Source organism: Octopus bimaculoides, chromosome 2, assembly GCF_046866305.1.
Source record: "Octopus bimaculoides isolate indiv1 chromosome 2, ASM4686630v1, whole genome shotgun sequence".
Classification (NCBI taxonomy): domain Eukaryota; kingdom Metazoa; phylum Mollusca; class Cephalopoda; order Octopoda; family Octopodidae; genus Octopus; species Octopus bimaculoides.
The window spans coordinates 63,291,890-63,306,889 of NC_142929.1; the positions used below are offsets into that span (position 1 = coordinate 63,291,890).

General features: G+C 34.3%; 1 protein-coding gene across 3 annotated transcripts in view; it reads right to left on the reverse strand.

The window, feature by feature from the left end:
- Positions 1-15,000, reverse strand: part of LOC106875051 (photoreceptor-specific nuclear receptor) — a 341,048-nt gene that overhangs the window by 54,989 nt on the left and 271,059 nt on the right. For 2 of the 3 annotated variants that reach the window (XM_089346487.1, XM_014923014.3), the window contains exon 4: positions 2,494-2,709. In XM_089346487.1, the coding sequence (XP_089202613.1) occupies positions 2,494-2,709 (216 nt within the window). The remainder of the gene's footprint in view (positions 1-2,493; positions 2,710-15,000) is intronic. The other variant, XM_089346477.1, reaches the window with a different exon arrangement.

Sequence of the window (15,000 nt, forward strand, 5' to 3'; positions counted from 1 at the left end):
AGACATGCATAGGGGCTAATAATAAACATCAGCTGGAAATCTTTACCACCTAATACAGAAGTGCAGGAAAGGGCAAGCTGTCTCAGTACGGAAGCTCGCCTCTTGAAGTATGATATGCAATAGGCTGGTTATGTCCTCTCTTTTGGAGATTTCAGGCGCCCGAAGCAATTATTCTGTAAGGAATTAGCTTTCAGTGAGCGTACCCAACACATAAAAGAAATTCGTTTCAGAACTTCACAAAAGATAACATTTACTTCTTGAAAATTAACAGTATTATTGAGAATATATTACACTGAACAGTAGTAAATCGTGGTTTATAACAAGAAAGTACAGTTTGCTGTTCAAGAAAATTCGAATTGCCCTTCAAATAAGGAAATGTAATAGTCGAAAAATGCAGGTTGTTGAAGTTCTATAAGGTAAAGATTCGAGAGGTACTCATATTTGCATTGTAATCACATTAAATTATTAAAAGTCGGTTTTCAGTTATGAAAGGTTGCCTCTCTGTAGACCATAGAAGTTTATTTGCTCACCAATCCAACAGCACGACTGCGAAACTGCTATGCTTTATGTCCATAGCTACGCTCATCTACTGGTGGGCTGAAAATCCATTTTAAAGATATACACTAAAGCTGAGACACTATGCATGAAGTTATTAACTACTGTTGTCACAAGAAAATTTAAAACTCAGGTAGTCGATGGCGGAAATGCTATCTAACCTGTTGTGGATATAAGTCTGCAATGAGCAGGTTGTTGTACTCGGAAATTGTGTTGATATATATATATATATATATATATATATATATATATATATATATATATATATATATACATAATTTATACACACACACTCACACACATATATACATATATATACGTAATAGCACTACCTGACGAAGTCATTAAAATCAGGATTCGGACAGCATGGCCCACTCAAGTAGAAAGTTATTGTTTACGGATACATATCCAGATGTAGGAGGTTTATTCGAGATTTCTTGCAAGAATTTGTCCAAATGCTTCTTGCACTTTATGGGGTCTGTTTCTGCTTTGATGTGTTTTGATGTGATGTTAACACGGGACCCAAGCCTTGGGTGTATTTTAAAGATGATGCCAACATCATCTGGGCAATGCAGATGATGTAATGCTCACGGCGACGTCGGAGAGAATAAAGCTTGAGCTTTCTAGACGACCCCGATAATCAAGGCATATCATGCCAACTATCTTTTTTGTAATTGATCTTCGAGGTGCTTCAACTTTCGTGATGCTTTGTTTCGTGTTGGGAGACCACAGTGGACAACAATATTCAAAGTGGGGTCGGGCGAAAATGGAGAAGAGAAGGATAATGGTGTGGGTGTCTCTCGACTGGCAAATTCTGAGAATCCAGGAACACATTCTGCGGGGCATGTCAACTTTGCTATTTATATGAGCCGCCCAGCTTATGTTATTGTCCACAATTACTCCCAAATCTCTGATGTTATTTGATGTCATGGGAGTTTCACCTCAAGGAAGGGAGTATGGAAGTTTCAAGGAATCCTCTTTTCCGAAGTGGATTAATTCAAATTTGTCCTCGTTCAGCAGCGTATTGTTCTCTTCCGCCCATTGGGTGACAGTCAGTAGGTCTAACTGAAGGTATGCCCGGTCACCCGCTTCATTGATGACCTTCTGGAGTTTGGAATCATCTCTAAAAATTCTTATGTTGCTCTGCTTGATGATGTCAGTAATGTCGTTAATGTAGATGATGAAAAGAAGAGGGCCCAACACAGTGTCTTGTGGAACACCATTACTGACTTTGGCTGGGCTTGATATATATATATATATATATATATATATATATATATATATATATATATATATATATATATATATATATATATATATATATATATCAAGCCCAATTTATACACAATTTTTACAATCCAGCCGTCCTTTCACACGGAATTTCGTCTATCTTTAAACCATGACCCTGAAGTGACTTTATATATAAGGAAACTGTTATTATGTATGTATACCAGAAAAAATATATGTAAGTCGAAACAATTTCTTAGACTATTATGTTTTTTTTAAAAATAATTGTCTATGTTATATAATATTATGTTGTATTATATTCATAGTATATCATATAATGTTATATTATAAATAAATTATTGGACTGTCAATAGTATCACTCAATTTAATTTATCTTTGTAATTGCATTATACCAATACTTATATGGTATTCAACTGACGTGCCAGTGAATTGGATGTTTCACACACCCTATGAAGGATTTTTTTTAGTCAGTTTGTTACTTTATATATATACATATATATATACACATATATATATCTATCTATCTATCTATATATATATATACATATATATATATATATATATATATATATATATATATATATATATATATATATACTAGGAAAGAGAGGGGAAAGAGAAAGAAAGAGAGAAGGGAGAGAGGGAAAGAGAGATAGAGAAAGAATGAGAGAAGTAAAATTTTGTACTGACCTCCATCATCCGGTTCCAGCTTGGCGCATGTCTCTGCGGACATTAGGCTTGCCATAAATCGGTGGTTAGCTCCCGGACTAAAAGCTGGATGAGTCGCTGAAACTGTTGCGCTGTTTGCTGTTAAGGCGTGATCGATCTCCGATTCAATTTGATCGTGTCGAACTTGAGCCGTGTTTCGTGGCTGACGCTCATTTTGGACGGCTGAGTATAGAAAAACTAGTAAAAATTAGTCATTTGGTTAAAAATTATTAAGTTTTTCATATCACAAATGCTTCATGGATACAAAGCTAGAAATTATAAAGAGAGGGTTATACTTAGTTATATTGTATATACTTAATTATATCGTGAAAGGGAGATTTGAAATCGGCAATATTTGAGCAAAGAACGTAAAGCGCTGGAAGAAATAACGCCAGACATTTTTATCCGACTGTATAACTTCCATGAAACTTCTAAAAATGTCAGTGGTATAAGTGTAGATCAAATTCATTATAGAAAAGAATCAGTATTTACATCATACCCGCCGAATAAACACTTATGCCTATTTTTACCTATCACTATTATGGCCTTAAATTTGTTAGCAGGCGTCTAGTCCAATGAAACAACCACTTTGTATTATTCGCATTTAGTAAACGCTCTTTGAAAGATAAAGTCTAGGATATATACTCAGGACATAAAGGGGTGTAAAAAATTGCTGCTATGCATACATTCCTGTTTGCTACCGTTTCGGATAGTCCTCTGCCCTCCAAACTCAACAAATATTATACATAAACTAGAAATGTCAGTTATAGGAGTGGCTGTGTGGTAAGTAGCTTGCTTACCAACCACATGGTTCCGGGTTCAGTCCCGTTGCGTGGCACCTTGGGCAAGTGTCTTCTACTATAACCTCAGCCCGACCAAAGCCTTGTGAGTGGATTTAGTATACGGAAGCTGAAAGAAGCCCGTCGTATATATATATATATATATATATATATATATATATATATGTGTGTGTGTGTGTGTGTGTGTGTGTGTGTATATATGTTTGCGCGTCTGTGTTTGTCCCCCCAACATCGCTTGACAACTGATGCTGGTGTGTTTACGTCCCCGTAACTTAGCGGTTCAGCAAAAGAGACCGATAGAATAAGTACTAGGCTTCCAAAGAATAAGTCCTGGGGTTGATTTACTCGACTAAAGCCGGTGCTCCATCATGGCCACAGTCAAATGACTGAAACAAGTAAAAGAGTATATAATGAAAATATTAGAGGTTAATAAAATCAATCTGTATTTTTAGTATTTACTAAACGCGTTTGAGGTCTTCGAATCAGGATACTAAAGCACTAAGCTTGACATTGTAAATAACGTAAACAGGTGTTGCTTGTTTTCATGAAAATGAAAATGAATGAACCTATTCAATAAACTTTGCTTGCTTTCCAAGACTGGCGAAATTGGTACGGGCAATGATTAATCTCAACATGTATGTACACCTATGTTCGTTGGGATAATTTTGAAAACTGCCTGTTGTGCGGTCCTATTAATTGCAGCACATTGAACTTCGCTAATGTCACCCAGGACCAAACGCGATTTCTTAAGCCTGTTACTCTCGATTATTTCGTTTAATGTAAGTCTTTACAAAATAACTTGGGAAAGAACAAGGTTAACATTTCTAAGGAAAGCACTTTGATCAAATAGATTGACATTCCCTTGTATTTTCGCTGTAATTTATTTTTTCCTTGCTACAGGTGTGACAGAAAATAGTCAAACTTAGCACTTAAGAGAACACATGGAATTACACCTCGTCTATATCAGACTGAGTAAGAAGTAAGCAACGTTTTAAAACATGAAATTCATCACAATATATATTTCAACAATGCGGAAATTCTATTCATCAAAGTAGGTACCATTACAATCAACACATTTTTACCAACGAGTTACAAGATTGTTTATTCCGGTAACATAAAAATCTGGAGTTCTGGAGCTGATGGACTCTTTGAACACACTTTCAGCATCGGTTTGGCTTTTGAACTCCTTTCGCAGGAAACCATCAAGGTGCTTGAAAAAGTGGTAGTCTGTTGGAGAAAGGTCTGGAGAATAATCTGGGTGGGGAAGAACTTTTAGCCGAGGTCCCTCAACTTCTGGCGCGTCATTAGGGAAACGTGTAGTCGGGCATTGTCATGAAGAATCAGTAACCCTCATCTGTTGGCCAGTCTGGGACGGAGGAATAGTAGTTCTTCGTTCATTTTTTAATTTCATGGCAATATGTCTCTGCAGTAATAAGTTATAGTAGATAATTCCAGCAGTACATCACCAAACAGTCACCATAACCTTTTTCTTTACGTGTTTATATTATTATTATTATTATTATTATTATTATTATTATTATTATTATTATTATTATTATTATTATCATTATTATCATCATCATCATCATTATTTATTCTTAATAGAATTGAAGAATAAAATCACGTTAATGATTATATCAAGTAGTCAGCATGAAAAAAGAAACTTTGTAGGTAATTTATGGCTTGGCGATAACTATTAATTTCCAGTACCGCTGCCGTAGTCTCCTTTAGAGAGACTTAGAAATATTAATAACTCTATTTCTGAAAACCAGTGGATAGATTCCACTGAAATTAGATAAATAACCTTCGAGCAGATAGTCAGCAGCGCCGCCTGGCTAAGGCTTGGCTACTCTGCATTGACAAGGGGCAACACCCTGAAACTAGTCTAGTCTGCAGATGCCAAACCAGCAGGGGGACACTGCTGACCTCCCCTGTTCGAAGGTTATAAAGGACACAGGTTTCGTGTGTCACATAGCTAGCTAGAGGCGATGGCTTCTTGGAGCTAATTCACGGCAGCTTTCGTCCTAATTTTGGGACTGCCATGTTGGCTTGGCGATAACTATTAATTTCCAGTACCGCTGCCGTAGTCTCCTTTAGAGAGACTTAGAAATATTAATAACTCTATATATATATATATATATATATATATATATATATATATATATATATATATATATATACACACATACATGTATCTGTTTACATTGTATGTATCTCTCTCTCTCTCTCTCTCTCTCTCTCTCTCTCTACACACACATATATATATATATATATATATATATACATGGGTAAGGACTAGAGCTGATTAGTCATCAAGGTAATAAGTAGCAATGGATCAACTATCTTATCGATGGCTTAAGTAGACTGAATGAGATTATTGCTAGGGGTACTAGGAATTGCCATGGCTTTACAGAGATCCAAGATCGACAGGATTACACAGAAAAGCTCTCACTGAAATGCTTTAAAGAATATTAAACATTAGCAGTGATAGTTGTAGCATTTTTGAGAGTAATAGTAGCAGTTATAGGAATGATAGATCTAGTATATGGATCTATCTCAAGTTTAACAACATGTTTGCTTCCCTTTAATGAGAGCAGGAAAAACTGAGCTCCGAAAGTTGCTGTATCTTCCAAACAGAGATCATTGCGATTCAATTTCACGCTGAACGTCCATATAAAGCATTGACGTGGATTAAAAGATTCTAGTGGGATGGGTTCTATTACCTTCCACGTGTTCTCCTATAGTTTGAAGTTGACCTGTGAAATGTAAACAAAATGCCATCTGGTCGAACATATTTGTATTTGTTCGGCTCGATCACGATCCTCTGTAGCGTTCGAGAGGTCAACAATTCATTATTCCTCGTCCGCACAGAGCTTAAATCCGGTCGAAGAGGGGTTTTTGCTGGTGCACAACCAGCCAATGTATAAACATTTCACTCCTATATTTGAAGAACAAGGAGGGAAATTTTGTTGATGAAGACTTTACAATGCCTCTATATTTCGTGCTCGCACCAGTATATACTCGTGCATGCATGTGTATATGTAGGTAAACACACATACACACACACGTTAATATATATATATATATATATATATATGTGTGTGTGTGTGTGTGTGTGTGTGTGTGTTTAATACCTTTGTACACTGACATACAAGCGTCATTATATATGCATATATAAGGCAGTGAGCTGGCAGTATCATTAGCACGTTGGATAAAATGCTTAATGTCTGAGTTCAAATTTCGCCGAGCTCTACTCAGCCTTTCACCCTTCGATGTTGATGAAATAAGCACCAGTCAACTAATGGCGTCGATATAATCGACTAGCCCCCTACACCCGACCAAATATCCGGACCTGTGCCTATTGTAGAAAAGATTAAATGTACACTTATGAGTAATTTTTGCATATTTGTGTGTGTATTTGTGTGTCCTATGTATGCACATATATGTGAAAAATATGTGTGTGTCTGACTAGAAGTTTGTCTCTATACACGTTTGTGTACGCATATGTTTCAATGTGTAGAGTGTGTTTCTCCTATTGCGCCTGTATGTGTATATGTGCGTGAGCAAGTGTGTTTTTGTGTATGTGTTTGCAGACGTCTGCACGTTTCTCTTTAATCATGGTGTTTATTAAGAATATAACGTAAAATAGTGCATGTGCTTTTGAGTATTTTTGAAATTGTCTAGGCGTGTGTGAGAATATGGTGCATGTGAAAAAAAGAGCGTTCATTTCTACAAACACCTACATATTACTATATAGTCTTGGCGATTCTTACGAAAATAATTTGTATGTGATAAATGATACATACACTTATGAATATTTTTGTTGCTGCAGGAAAGAGAAATAATAGAATTTATATATGATTTGATACTTCTAATACAGATTTGTACACACACACACGTGCGCACACACACACACACACACACACACACACACACACACACACACACACACACACACACACACACACACACACACAAATACTTACATATACATGCGTATACTAATACGTAAATACATGTGAATGCATATATGTATATACATATATAAGTTTCTATGTATTTATGTTTATGTATATTGTATATGTGCATTTATAGAGGTATGTTATTGTATTTTTCTAGTTATATCTATACATATGCGTGTATGTGCGCATGTTTGTATTTGTGTATATGTGTTATGGCTGAGAATTATTTATTATATATAAAATTACTTTCAAAATGCAATGTCAGCAACGCTTTTGCCGAATTTTAGGTACAGTAAGTCTTGCACAACTTCTAGAATAGCTACACTCCATCGGTATGACCATGAAAAATCCATGATAAGATGCCTGACATGATTGAGCTTCATGGTTTTATCTAGTGCTGAAAATTTCTAAAAGGTGTAAGGCTAAGTACACCAAGACGCTCTATAGTAAGGAGAAACAAGGAGGAAAATAAGAAAGTTAAAGAAAGAGAGAGGAAAAGAAAAAAGTAGGAAGTACAAATCGTGTGAATTATTATTTCTGTTTAGTGAAACAAATGGAGAATAAGATGAATCTAGATGTAGGAGAAATGTAAATATGATAACTGGAATGGTGAAAGGAGGATATAACAAAAAATAGATATGATAAAATAGATAAAATAAAAGGATATTAAATCGGTGGAATTTTTGTTTACTTCCATCCAACAGGAATCATACTGTGCTCTGCAATATCATTGCAACTTTTGGAATCTTTGATTTACAGCTAAGAGGACGGAGCAACTCAGAAAATGGTTTTATTCATATTTCTTATGACACAGGCACAACACTGATGTTTGGCTGCTGGATAATCGACTTATATCAAAACAAAATGGAGACTGGCCAACGAAGAAGCCTGCACACAGCAAGAAATAATCACCATAATCTTAAAATCATAAATTGCTTTAAAAGCAAGGCTACAGTGGACTCTGACGTTCAATAAACAATACGTCTTAAAGAAGAGACATACAGAACTAGGACGTCTTTGATCATTGTTACAACAACGACAAAAATGTCTCCAGTTATCTCGTCATGAGAATTAACTGCGGAGTCTCTACACAATTGCTTAACCTGTTAGAAATATCAGACAAATGTCTCTAAAATCGTACGTATAAGAGAATTGGATATTGACTATATCTGGAAAGAGTGGAAAGAAAGACAAAGGTAGAATAGAAAATGAAAACAAGAGTGAAAAGAAAGGGACGGCTGGTAAATAAAATCAGAGGTGGAGTGGAAAAGTGTGAAGGTAGGAGTAAGGCATGGGTAACTAGATATGCAAAAGCAAAATATACAGTTCATTTGAGATATAGTTTTTAGAATAGAGCTCCATAACAACACTAAAATAGACGGTGGAAGAGCAGAAGAAAACAAGTAGTAGTAGTAGTAGTAGGAGGAGGAGGAGGAAGAAGAAGAAGAAGAAGAAGAAGAAGAAGAAGAAGAAGAAGAAGAAGAAGAAGAAGAAGAAGAAGAAGAAGAAGAAGAAGAAGGATGGGCGTGGAAGAAGAATCTCACCAAATTTACATATATGCATTTTATACACAAGAAGAATTAATATTTGTTAAGTGCTTCTGCTTGGCCACATTCTACATGTTGAACCAGTGAAAGAGTAGTAAAAGAGAGCGATAAAATGTGAAGTTATGACATTCATACATATTCACCGGAACAACAGTGACGGGAAACGATATGAAATGTCATCAAACTCCAATCAAAAGTGGGCTGCAGATGACCATCAGTGGTAATTCATTTACTATAAATGAAATTTTCAGTTAGTAGATTTTAAATATAATTTAGTGGTCATAAAATTAAATGGTTATAAAATTTGATGGTCATTGAATTAAATTTAACAGCCTTCACGGGAGAAGAAACAGAAGATATGTGGCCATAATACGAATACACTCCAAGAAATCTCTACTTATCAATCCTTGAATTATTCTTTTAAGATCGATAAAATAAGTAAAAATCAGCGACTGGATTCCATATGACCGACTGTATACCTCCTCCAAATTTTCCTACCTCTATCACAAAGTAACCAGGCTCCACCACATATGGCACTACAGTAGTAACACTCCACCACCTCTCACAAATTCCCACATTCGTCACGGAGTAATCACATTTTTCCACCTTCGTCTCAAAATATGGTGGTGGATCTACGTCGTTCAACAGTGAAGATTTAATCGTTCGATCAATTAAATTAGCTGCATATGAATTAGCAGACAATTGGTAGAGCATTCCAGAGATGACAATGCCTTTAATGTTCCTTTGAATTACAAGTACAATCCATCAGAAGGAATTCTGTGTAGTCTGCATCTGTCCGGTTTCACTCGCAAGGTTTGGGTTGACTTGAGTCTATAGTAAAGAACAACTGTCAAAGATTCCACGAGGTGGGATCGAACCGGGTTTTCGTGATTACAAAGCGAACTTTACTGAGACCATCACATTGGACCCTGAAAGCCTTTAACCATACATCTGTACAATTAGATTTGAGATATCGACTATGTAAGCGACAAGAAGAGCATCGTATCTAACAGGCATCAATTCCTGTTTTGGCGATTCTTTTTGATAAGCATTATTAAAATGGCAGCGGTTTGCATGTCCGACAAAATGCTTAGCGGCATTTTGTTCGCCTTCATGTTCTGAATTCAAATTCCGCCGAGATCGACTTTGTCTTTCATCCTTTCGGGATCGATAAAATAAGTACCAGTCGAGTACTGTGGTCGATATGATCGACTTACCCCCACCCTTGAAATTGCTACCCTTGTGTCAAAGTTTGAAATCATTATTAAAATAAATGTACGCAGGGCGGCGAGCTGGCAGAATCGTTTGCATGCCAGACAAAATGTTCTATGATATTTCATCCGTCTTTACGTTCTGATTTCAAATTCCACCGAGGTCGACTTTGCTTTTCATAATTTCAGAGTCGATAAAATAAGTAACAGCCAAGCATTACGGTTTACTTAATCGACTTACTCCCTTTGCCGAAATTGCTAGCCATGTACCATAGACATATTCACAACGAAGGTATTACCTTTTAAAAAATATTTTCGTTTAAAAAAAAATAGCACATTCTTGTTTTCATCTTCGTCAAATTTTGTGCAACTTATTTAATTATTCATTTATTTATTTTAGAAAAAAATACTATTCAACATTTTAAAATTTTGTAAACTTTAGAAAATAAGAATTTAAAAAAAAGGAAAACGGAGAATAATGTTAAATATGAGGCACCATCAGTCTTGAAATTTATCGATAATTAAATGAAATAAATATCTATGTACATATGATTACAATAATACGCAAACGCTCAGTCATATTGACGATACAGTTTAGCAATGAAAGAGAGAAGAAACAAATAAACAAGCAGGCAATGTTGCAAATCAATGTTTAATAATTTTATTTAAAGTGAAGGCTGTACTGTAGATTTCATAATCTGTTTGCATCTGATGTACGAATGGAATAAAGGATAAGACAACAAACAAACGCACAGGAGAAGGAAAGATAGCAAAATGTCCTTGTGTTTATCCAATTAGTGATGGCACCGACACACTAAGTATACACACTAAGTATACACTAAGTATACACACTAAGTATACACACACTAAGTATACACACACTAAGTATACACTAAGTCTACACACTAAGTATACACTAAGTATACACACTAAGTATACACACACTAAGTATACACACACTAAGTATACACTAAGTATACACACTAAGTATACACACACTAAGTATACACACATAGACATGTGTTGTGTATGTCTATACGTACATATATACTTACATACATGCATATATACGTACGTAGATATATGCATATACACATATATACATATATAACACACATATATGTTCATATATATGTTTATATATATATATATATACATATATGTATGTATGTATGTATGTATGTATGTATGTATGCGTGTGTATGTGTGAGTGAGTGAGTGAATGAGTAAATGAGAGGGTCAGTGAGTGAGTGAGTAAGTACGTACGCACGTACGTGTGTAAGTAAGTGAGTAAGTACGTGTGTGCGTGTGTGTGTATAACAAAGCATAAATAATGGACATTATTTCCTTTGTAGTAAATTCCTTATTGAAGTAAATTTGACTTACGGCTGTTTCTAGAACTCCTTATAAGTTCGTTATTGACAGGTTTACTCAATCGGCCCATTGATCGCTTGAGAAAAATTGAACGACCTACGTAATTAATGCTACTTCCGTCAAAGTTATTTCTGCTTATGACCTAACAGATCACTGAAGGAACGGTACAGTAGAGGGTGAACAGGGGAAATAAGTATCAGTATAAGGTAAGTGGAAGAGTGATAAAGGAGGAAACGGAAAGAAAAGTGATGATTTGGATGAGAGGGACTAAAGTGTTGAGAAGGAAAAGAAGGAATAGGAAAAATAGAGGAGATGAGGCATACGATAGTAAAAAATGCACAGGATGGCCGACATTAAGGAGAGGACAGTCGAAAATACTTGCATTGTCTACAGGCCAAACAGTACATACACGCAAACGCACACACACACACACTCATACACACGCGCATGCACACACACACATTCTTTTATTCTTTTAATTGTTTCAGTCATCTGACTGCGGCCATGCTGGAGCACAGCCTTTAGTTGAACAAATCGACCCCATGACTTATTCTCTGTAAGCCTAGTACTTACTCTATCAGTCCCTTTTGCCGAAGTGCCAAGTTACGGGGACGTAAACACACCAACATCGGTTGTCAAGCGATGGTGGGGGGACAATCACAGACACACAAATAAATGCATACATGCATATATATATATATATATATATATATATATATATATATATATATATATATATATATATATATATATATATACGATATATATATATATATATATATATATATATATATATATATAATAATATTAGGGACAAAATCCAAAATTACAGGTAAAAAACTCAATTAAAATCAATTTATAAAAAATTAAAATTAAATTGAGCCTTATAGATAAAGTATGTATAAAATATATAGTTTTAGGGAAAATAACCAATTTTCAAGAACTCATCGATGAAAATCCACTATCACATATAGAAAAATTAATATTTATTGTGCTTTTAATTATTAATTTTTCTATATGTGATAGTGGATTTTCATCGATGAGTTCTTGAAAATTGGTTATTTTCCCTAAAACTATATATTTTATATATATATATACGACAAGTTTCTTTCAGTTTCCGTCTACCAGATCCACTAACAAACAAGGCTTTGGTCGGCTTGAAGCTATAGTAGAAGACACTTGTCCAAGGTGCCACGCAATGGGATTGAACCCGGAACAATGTGGTTGGGAAGCAAGCTTCTTACCACCCACCCACTCCTGCGTCTTTATATATATATATATATATATATATACATATATATATATATATATATATATATATATATATATATATATATATATATATATATATATATATATATATATATATATATATATATATATATATATATATATATATATATATATATATATATATATATATATATATATATATATATATATATATATATATATATATATATATATATATATATATATATATATATATATATACATATATACATATATATATATATATATATATATATATATATATATATATATATATATATATATATATATATATATATATATATATATATATATATATATATATATATATATACATATATATATATATATATATATATATATATATATATATATATATATATATATATATATATATATATATATATATATATATATATATATATATATATATATATATATATATATATATATATATATATATATATATACACACATATATATATATATATATATATATATATATATATATATATATATATGTTTAGAGAGAGAGAGAGAGAGAGAGAAAGAGAGAACTAACATGTGTGTGTGTGTGTAGTTATACTGTCTGAAGTACACAAACACTCAGAAATCTTGTAACAGTAACTTGGTTGCAATAAGACATTCGACACCATTCCACACTCGTAGCTACTCCTGTCTCCATAGCTGGTTAAAACACCTTCTGCCTTATTGTCATCAAAACCTGTGTTTCTATTTATTTCGGCTTTAAATTTACTGTAATTTCTTTTACGAGATTCCACCGACTGTGTCCAAGGGTCTGCTGCAGCTAAAACATTAATATTGCAGGTAATTATTTGTGATTGATCTAAAAGATCTATATCCGAAATATTTGCTATGCTGAAAAACTGCTGGATTTAAACACATTTTTCGATGATAAAGGGATGAAATTTGGTCAGAAGAAAAGTTCATACTTAATAAATGAACTTGTTAAAACTGTTCCCTAAACCCAAACTGTTTGCTTCAATAGCGTTTCTATCTCTCCAATTCCTCAAAATTATTGTTACAAACACCTAGAGATTCATGAAAAGTATATCATACAAAGGTACAATGAACAAAGATAGAATAACTACAATATGTTATAGCAGATTTAAAAAGATACGGCAGTCAGGGCTTTCCGTTTACAATAAGACAATATTCCTCCATGCATTTGCAGTACACGCACTAATACCGACACCTGGGAACTTGACTGATCTATAGAGGAAACCCGCTCCAGAGACATTAAAATCCGAAAGATCTTGAGGGTGTACCGATCAGTCGTTTCGAATGTTAAACGACTGATCGGTACGCCCTCAGACCATTTGTGAATGGTTTTCGTACGGTTGATTTTCAGACCGACCGCCGAGTCCCTGAAATCCAATTCGTCCAGCATGGTCTGCAGTTGATCGGTGCTCTCTGCTATCAGCGCTGTCATCAGCGAATCTTAGATGGGTGAGCAGCTCTCCGTTTATCCTTTTGCCTCCGTTCCAGTTCACAAGCTTATTTTATCCGCTTATCTGGAACAAATAAGCTAATATATGCTGTCAAAATGTATTTATAAATGTGCGTTTATTAATATAAGTTCCTACATAAAAAGCCATGCATATGAGAGCTTGTTTATATGAACACAGAGGTTTTTTTTAAATATTAGCACATAGAGGGTAGCGAAGATCGGCAGAAACGATAAAGTATAGGACCAAATGTATTTCAATAGTAAACTACGTCTCTTCATATTCTCAATTCAAAATCTACCTGATATCAACATTGTCCTTGATCGTTCTGAGGTGAATAAATGAAGAAACATTAAAGGACTGGAATCGTTTTAAGCGACAATATATTTATCCAAAATCTGAGGACCCGTGTTAACGTTAGAAACTAATGAGCGGTAGAATAGTTAGCGCACTGGACAAAATGCTTAGCGGCATTTCTTCCGAATTCGTGTTCGGAGTTCAAATACCAGCGGGGTCGACCTTGATTTAACCACTGTTGTCGAAGAAGCCCTAGGTGTCTTGGAGTGAGATTTTAGTGAAGGAAAGCTCATTTTAAGTAGTTACATTTCTGAATAAATTCTAACTTTAAATACGAAAAATCCATGTTGGGATGAATATGTACTCCCCACTAAATCTTGATATCAGTAACTTCATATGAGAAAGAAGACACGAAACACTAAACACGTAACTTTCTCTTCACAAGTTTTGTTATAAACATCGACCTCAGAATAATGTAATGATACTTGTTTAAATAAGTTGCAGCTTTTAATTCACAACTCATACATATACGTGTGTGCATTTATCTACACACACAT